Genomic DNA, 8,362 nt, shown 5'->3' on the forward strand with positions numbered 1-8,362 from the left:
ACAATAAAACCAAAGCTGTGCACAGTCACACCATTAGTTTCTAGATAGATCCTCTTGAACAAATCATTATGAACACACTCTGCCCCCTAGGAGCCATGTCAAAGGAAGACCAGAAGGGCAACATATGGATACCGACAAATCCACAAAGCTTCCATTTGACCTGAAATAAGTGCATGGAACACAAAACAAAACTAGCATAGCTCAACAGATCACACCGACTAGCTTTGCCCATAAAAACCCGAATTTACTTCATCAAAAAAATTTCAAACCTAGTATACAAAAGAGTATTATTGTTGGCACAATTACCAGGCTCTATAGAATACACTCTTATAAATAGTATGGGAAAATACTGTGCTTTCTCCCTCGTTACTGATCGAGAAAAAGTCTTCTACAGTATCCTTTGTGGAGTAAGTTTTGTCAGCAAATTTAAAGCCAATGTACAGCTTTCAATCCTGCCTTTATAGTCCCCTTATAAGGAAGCAAAAAATAATGAATCTGCTCCACTCAGGTGTGTAAGGCTTTGAAAACAGCCTCAGACAACCTTTGCTTCACTGATATTCGTCTTATCAAGCAAAGTGAGCCACGTGTTAGGAGCCACATATGTATAACCTTCAAAAAACCCTGTGTCGCCTGCTTTTGGAGTGGAAGCTGGCGAATCTTGGGCAGGCATCATGGTCCATTTCTCGTCAAAATTGGCAATGCAGTCCATGCCATTTACCTGTGGACTGAACATGGGTTGTATCTCACGTGCATCCAATTTCCGCCAGTTAATTGATTTGAACCATTTGTGCTGTTTGATGTCATCACTCCCATTCACTCCACTACCAAGCCGTTTGCTTGCCTCTTTGACAAGAAGCTGCGGATATAAGAGCATCCCACAAACATATCAGCACAAATAGAATAGACATATCCTGGCAATGAATTCATCAAAACTAGAGTGCAAAAGAGTAGATTATACAGAGATTATCATACTCCTTTCAGAAGAGAGTGAACTTCACTTGACAAGTATGAGGGAAGTTTAATTTTATCCTTCGCAATCTTCTGCTGAAGCTTCTGCCTATTCTTGTGCGTGAAAGGGGGCTGCAACATAAACCAATGTATCACTACTACATGAAGAATACAAAAGGGCAGGAAATATCAGAATTAAATCTTATAAAGAGCGCACCTGGCCAGTAAGCATTTCATAAAGCAAGATACCCACACTCCACCAATCAGCAGCTTTCCCATGGCCCTTTGCCAGCACAATTTCAGGTGCCATGTACTCCACGGTTCCACACATCGAGTTTGTTGGCTTAGAATCATCAACCTCCTTGGCCAAGCCAAAATCTGTAAGTTTCACCTGCAAAACCATCGTTCAATGCCAAAATTAACGTAGCATTCTTGGCATGCAAGGTACCTCAAGCAGCCCTGACATCAAGACCTTAACTGTAAACTAATGAGCCTAAAACATCTCCACATTTCTCGTTTTACTTTCCATCCATGGCCCTACTCTGAAGTTCTAGATCTTTCCCAAAGATTTTCATGTTGTACATATGCCATCCCCCCTACTGTCTACATAAGCCCTCTGTTAAATTGACCCTTGTAAGTCCTAAAACAAAAAACCATCAATTATCTTAAATTTCTCTGGTGGACTACAAAGGCCATTACACAAACTCGCTGTCGTCCATGTAAGGTATCTCATCCATCGAATGCATGCGTCTGTGCGTGCATGCGCCGTGTGTGTGGTGTGCCTGATGCATGGCTAGCAAGTTGCATCTTCATTCTAGAAGTATCCCCAACAGAATGGGGCCATTCTGGCCTGAATGCAAAAGGACCTTTTCCTTTACCACTAGGGAGTGTCGATGCGAGACTGGTAGTACATTATTCCAAGATCAGCACAAGCATGTTCCTAGGGCATGGGTGTGGTATTTGATTAATGTTGGCATAAGAGGATTGAAAGTGCTTCCTTAGTAAGCAAGGGACCAGACTTGGAAATATCCTTTTAACCCCTGTTCTACATCTCTCTTATTGGTTTGTCTTGAGTTGGCACCTATGCTGAAGGCTGGCTATTCGAAAAGTGAACTTAGCTGCTGGCTGTTAGGAGCATGCTTGCCGAAGAGTATTAATTTAAAATTTTGAATTATCATCAAATGCGTTTTGCCCAGGCAAAACTCCAGGTTGAAAGCTTTAGCCCCTTCTTGACTTGCCTCGCCTTTTAGGATTGTTCTGGCTGTTTTGGAAAGCCCCCTAGTTCTCCTCCTACCCTTCTCCATTTTGGACCATTCCTTTCAGAATCTCTTCCCTCATCCTTAAATCCTTCTCTCACTACGTCTTTGCTCTACAGTTAAGTCGTGACGTGTGTGTCTAGAAGTTTTTAACTTTTGAAACAACAAATCAGAAATAAGGTTTACCTGTTGAGGTGTAGGGTATGAGTCATTGAATAAAGTTTGAGTAAGTGAATGACATTTGAGTATTGAAGAGAGGATATATTATTGGGCTAGAAAGGCCTGTCCAACACTGAGGTGAAATATCGCTAGTGAACATTTGACAAGTCCAAACAATACAAACTTCAGGCTTGCCACACATGGATGGATCAACTGCAGGAAGGGGGGGATGCTAACGGCATGGGTTATTGGTTAACAAAGGTCCCATTTTCAGGATTTTTTAAACCAAACATGCAGTTTCGAGAGTTTGGGAACAAAAATGTGTGAAAAGGGAACCCAATCTGAAATGAGGCTTGAGCAAACTCAAACAACGGCAAAGTAGTTAGCACTAATGTCTTTAAAAATAACATTACGGCATTCTCTCAGCAGATTGCAAAAGCTGAGATGAATGCTTCCCAGCCATTCTGAGAATGTACAGGCGAAACTCTAGTGTCCCTGACAAAACTTGACGCCAGAGTTCACATGCATGCACTGCTGTAGATTTATATCACCATGAGGCTCCAGATAAATTGACCAATAGATAAAAGAAAGTGTAACGCCCCATTCAGTTTTTAGCTGCCATTGGGTACTCATGATGTAATCATTCTAAATTTTCCTCAAAATTTAGGTCCAAGTTAAAGAGAACCTACATGGCCTTCAGCGTCCAAAAGAATATTTTCTGGCTTAAGATCCCGATGTATGATGCCATTTTTATGAAGATGTGCAACTGCAGCCACTATCTCAGCTGTATAGACACGGGCCAGCTCCTCACTAAAAAATAAAACTTTAAAGGGTTACAATAAAAAAGAGACTGGCAGAAACTGTTTCAAAAACCTTATTGACAGCTAAATATCAGAGCCGTGCTATAACTAAATACTAAAGATACCTGAATGTCCCTTGTCGATAAAGCTGGAAGAATAGATGCCCTCCATTTATGAAGTCCAAAATCAGATACAGCTTGGACTTGGTCTGCAATCCAGACAGAGGAAAGATATGAGTGAGATATCAAAGCTTGACCACATTAGATCACATGTTCTGCAGATAAGCCATGTATCACATATCTTCTTTGTCATAAATGAGTCAAAAACCAAGCATTTGTTTGTACATAATTTGGCAAGGTAAGAAAAATAGCTCTTTCTATGTAATGTGAGAATCTACAAGCAGCCTGCAGGCAAGCAACTCAGCCTTCGCCTCAGAACCATATAGTCAATCACAAGCTGGACACTGTATTTTGCTCAATTCAGAAAATTTATTAATTAAACTCACAGCATCTTTCTAGCCTTTTGAACACTTGCAAGCTCTGGGCTTAAACGAGTTGTCAAAAAAAGGATTTCTGAGTCCATGGACAGTTGATTCCTTGTAAGCTCTCCCCAACCTGATCAAAATAGAATGGTACCTGCCTAGGCTTTTTCCCATAGTTTCTAGGAGTTTCAGAAACAATGACATGGAGCAATGTGGGAAATGGTGTTTCAGAGTTTCAGCCACCGGAAGAAACGGTGCAAATGGAGTTTTGGTTTTTAACGTTAATAATGTATATATATTATACATACATATTTCATTATTGAAGCCAGAAAATACGGGCAATATGTTGAAGCAGTAGACTAGGTTAGATTTTGGTAGGTAGCAAGAGGACAGCTTGAGGATAGACGGGCTGTTTTGGAGCTTAAGCAGTTCGCAACAGCCTGTTTATTGGCCAAGAAGACGGCCAATATATGCATGAGGAGAGCCGGCAGGGAGGAGTGTTGAAAATGGGCGGACGGTGGCAGGAAAATGAAACATGGGCGGCGTGCAAGAGAAAATAGAAAAACGGAGGCCTGAAACAGCATTTCAAATTTCCCAAAACAGCATTCGGTTTCAGCAGGTCCAAAACGCTGTTTCTGGAAACTATGCTTTCTTGTCCTATGGCTAAAGATCCGTTCAGTGTTAGGATAAGTGATGACAGCATCAACACCCAGGGACGGTCTTGCATTAAGAAAAAATGCAATGACTAGAATATGGAAAATCAGTTGGCAAACGACTACATAGTCCTTCCCAGTAGGACATTTTAAAAAGTATAATGTCCAACAAAACGTTCCCCTGTCTGAGTTCGTGCAATTTGATGACTTATTTCTATTTAAGCAGCCAATGTCACATCTCAGACTTGAGAAGCAGCCGTAGTAAGCAGAAGCACCAGCAGCACATGGAACAAGGGTACACCCACAAGAAATAATACCTGAAATGAGTACCGAAGCTGAACAATGAATGGGTGAACAATTTTAGTGAGGATATCTCGTTCTGCTTTCATGTAATCCCCCTGGTTCTTCTCCATGATTCTGTCCTTCCTCATGACTTTCATTGCAAATATCTCCTGAGTTTCAATTTTTTGCACCTGAAACACTTTCCCAAACGCACCCTGGCCGACAACTCGCAATAATTTGAAGTCTTGAGGCCCCAATTTTTGTTCAGTTATTCGCTCTTGCTGGGCCGTTTCTTTTACTGTATCTGACTCTTCACCACTTCCGTCACTGACGCTATCATCCGAGCTACTGAACGAGATCCTCGGAGGAGAAACACTCAGCACAGGCCTCTCCTTCAAAACGCGATGGGTATCAAAAGATATCCTGGCATCAGAGTCGTCCCAAGAGCGCAAACTAGTCTGCCTAACGATGCTCGGGCGAGGGGATGGCCCCACTAAGGAATGCGACCGGGTGCAAATCACGGCAGGATCTCTCCCTGTGACCAGCTCCGTTACGCACCAGGTCGAAGAACTGGCGGATTCGTTGATCGATGAGAGTTGAGTGCCAGGATGAGGGGGCGGCAAGGGTCCAAAGACCTCAGAGAAGTCGAATTCCCCTGCTTCACAGTGGCCTTGGAGGGAGTCGCCTTCTGGAGGCACGATCACGATTCTGCCTAGCAGGGAAGGCTTCAATTTCCGAGCAGCGGAAGCGCCAAAGGAGGACAAGCCCGCCATCGCTTAAAGGTAGACACAGGCAAATGGTAAGCTGCGAAGCGCTGCAATCGTGTGGACGGTTCTGGCAAAGAGAAGGCCGCCGGAAGAGACCGGGAGGGGGAGGTCCGGGAGGGAGGAAGGGAAGCGGGAGGGTGCCACGGGGGGTGTGGCAAAGGGCAAGGAAGCGCTGCAGGCCAGACTCATGAAGTGCGATTGAGGAGGAGGAGGAGATGGGCAAGGAAAGCAAGGAATGGAGATGGGCAAAGGATGATGGATGGTTGGGAGGAGATGCAGCAGAGAGGATGAATTTTGAAAAGAGAGCAAAGATTTCCGGGGGGGCAGAAAGGCAGTCGGGGAGATAGATGCTGGGTTGGGAAAGATGCAGGCACGAAAGCTAAAAGGGAAGCTTAATTCGTTCTTTTGAATCAAAGTCAAAGAGGAGGGGATCGATGTGGGCAGGAAAGGGAGGGTAGCAAAAGGGCAGCAGCAAAACACAAGGGAAGAGAGTAGAAAACACAGAGTGTGTGCAAAGGAGAAGGAAAAGAAAGAACAGAGAGTTTGCAATGGAGTTGGAAGAGAAAGAACAGAGAGTTTGCAAAGGAGCCAACAGAGAGTTTGCAAGAGAAGGAATCCCACAGAGCAAACAGAGGACAAAACAGAGAAAGAAGGGTACCCAAAAAAAGCACAGCTCACCCGAGGGCGGCCGGAGAGAAGCCCCAAGGATTACATTTGGGCAGCTGATGAAAAACAACTGATGGCCTCTCAGAATGCAAATTCGAAACAGAGAGGGAACGAGGAAGAAGACGATGGGCCTGAGATAAGTACATCCACCTAACAAAAGATTGGCACCACCCTTTACACAGCCTTTATTTTAGAGCCTCCACACAATTGATTCACGACACATACCTTATTATTCCTGCCTTTACTCGTTACCTCCAATTCCACATCGCCAAATTTAGCCCCCCCTTTCACTTTCCTCCTCTTCTTCTTCTTTTTCGCTCCCCTCCTTTTTCGTAGGCCCCGCTCGCGTTGCTTCGCCGCCAAGAGTCACTCGCCACGTCTGCATTTACCCAAACCATCGATGCCTTCCCATTCATACACCTCACAAGATCAGAGAACATTGCCTCCCCAGTGGTTTGAGTGTTGGACTGCCAACCCTCGGCTCATGGGTTCAAGTCTTCGTGGTGGCTCGGGCATGGAGTCCTAGCCTGTGGTTGGATGCGTGTGTGTGGTGTGTGTGAGTGCCACAGCTGTGGACCCATTGCCCACCGGTCCAGGGCAGGGTGCCCCTCGATAGGACCACGAATGCATGAGTGTGGTATGGGTGTGTTCAACAGAAAAAAAAAATTTTAAAGATAAGAGGACATTTCCCTGTTGGGCATCGAACGAGGGACCGCCGCACCTACCTGGGTGCCCCAGGAAGCCCTCGTTCTATCCCCAAGTGGATTAGAGGCAAGGCAAGTCCCCCTAGATAGCCTCTAATTGGGTGCGTGAGTGGGTGGATGAGTTTTACTTTTTCTTTTTTTTTAAAGGGCAATCCCATGATGCAACAAAGAAGCAAGATGTACACACAACTCAATTTCCTACGTTCCAGGTTGCTTGCTAGAAAATCAAAGCATCGCATTGGCTCAAATGCCTCCGCATTTCTCTCCTCCCTACTTTGACACTTAACATCACCCAAATCATCAAAGATAGCCGTGAGTCTACAGCAATCTGTTGGAGTTTTCCTATTCTTTGCCTCCGTAGTGAAGGAATGGTCAACACGGGAACATCGTCTTAATCTTTACATAATCCTAATCCTACAACAGTTTTGGCCTACCCTAGGGGGAAGGGCAAAGCTAAATTTCCATTTTTCTTTTCTTTTATATTTTTGGCCTGCCATGAGGTAGGTCTAAGTGAAGGCGATTAGGAAAAAGCGAAAAATTCCCATTTTCAATTTTCGAAACTTGGAGGTGGTAGTGTTTGAAGAAGTGTCCCTAATAGGGCAAAACACATTTGTTGATGTGGACATGCATTTGCATGAAATCAAGCACAACCATTTGGATCCATTCAAAGGCATAGACCTTCTTTATGGTGACTTGTGCCAAGCTAGCCCAACAAGAGACTCTTGGATTTTCTCAGAGCGATCCACATCATTGGCGATGTGGCCTTCTTTTTTGAAGACTCATGTTCAGTACTATGAACTCAAACAACCAATGCGTCAAAACAATGCACCCTTCATAGAAATTTTTAATAGAATTCGTGTGGGAACACAAACAACCAATGCATCAAAACAATGCTCCCTTCATATAGAATTCGTGTGGGAGCACAAAGAACCAATGACCTCGCTCCCTTGAATGAACTATACCTATTTGATCCCCAACAAAAACATCTAGTGGCACACCTTTTCTATACAAATGCTTCTAGAGATAAACACAATAATGAGGTCTTCAATCTCCTTGACACCCAACCTCACATCCTCAAGACATTTGATACAAGGCACAAGGTTTGCAGCAAAACAATCTGCATACTCGAAGATTCAAAAGGCTACTGAAGGATTTCACACTGAGCTTAAACTCAAGCCTGCCATGATCATCAAAATTTGTTCCCATAATTTGGACATAAGCGACAAGCTTGTCAATGGTGCAGATGGATTTTTTAAACACTCATAAAGTAACACCAAGCCTCCCATTGCTTGGATCTAATTCCATGACTCCAACATAGGAATGCGAACACATAGCAATAATAGCTTCCTATTCTTGCACAACATGCCAAAAACATGGGCTCCAATCAAACAAATAGTGGGTGAATTTCCAATTGGAAAGAACCATTTAAACACAGTATCTCACATGCCATCCTACTGTTGCGCAAACCATCCACCATGCTCAAGGACTCTCAATGGATTCCCTTGCCTTTGATCCATCCAACATCAAATCACATGGTCTTGTATGCACTGCTCTATCTCGAGTGCAAGACCCCTCAAACCTATACCTTCTAATGAAGCTCGAACAAAAGCACATAAAGGTTGACTCGATTGTCCTCCAAGAAATTG

The 8,362-nt window shown here is 43.9% G+C and overlaps 1 protein-coding gene across 1 annotated transcript; it reads right to left on the minus strand.

Moving 5' to 3' along the window:
* Window positions 1-207: 207 nt before the first annotated feature.
* LOC147881075 (serine/threonine-protein kinase AtPK2/AtPK19-like) lies at window positions 208-6,163 on the minus strand. Its single transcript, XM_087369747.1, has 6 exons — window positions 4,615-6,163; window positions 3,289-3,371; window positions 3,053-3,173; window positions 1,166-1,339; window positions 973-1,080; window positions 208-856 (listed from the first exon to the last, which is right to left on the minus strand). Exons 1-6 carry the CDS (start codon window positions 5,350-5,352, stop codon window positions 533-535), a joined length of 1,548 nt encoding a protein of 515 aa, XP_087225873.1. The 5' UTR covers window positions 5,353-6,163; the 3' UTR covers window positions 208-532.
* Window positions 6,164-8,362: the final 2,199 nt, after the last annotated feature.

This window comes from Dipteris shenzhenensis, chromosome 31 (genome assembly GCF_047967505.1).
Source record: "Dipteris shenzhenensis isolate YYH24624 ecotype China chromosome 31, Dip_SZ_1.0, whole genome shotgun sequence".
In the NCBI taxonomy this organism is placed as follows: domain Eukaryota; kingdom Viridiplantae; phylum Streptophyta; class Polypodiopsida; order Gleicheniales; family Dipteridaceae; genus Dipteris; species Dipteris shenzhenensis.

What these genes read in the sequence shown, in the direction of transcription:
- LOC147881075 (XM_087369747.1), bottom strand. Translation starts at nt 5,352, where the DNA reads ATGGCGGGCTTGTCCTCCTTTGGCGCTTCCGCTGCTCGGAAATTGAAG. An exon ending in AGCTTCGGTACTCATTTCAG is followed by an intron (nt 3,372 to 4,614) that starts GTATTATTTCTT and finishes TCTGGATTGCAG; the next exon opens with ACCAAGTCCAAGCTGTATCT. An exon ending in TATCGACAAGGGACATTCAG is followed by an intron (nt 3,174 to 3,288) that starts GTATCTTTAGTA and finishes TTTATTTTTTAG; the next exon opens with TGAGGAGCTGGCCCGTGTCT.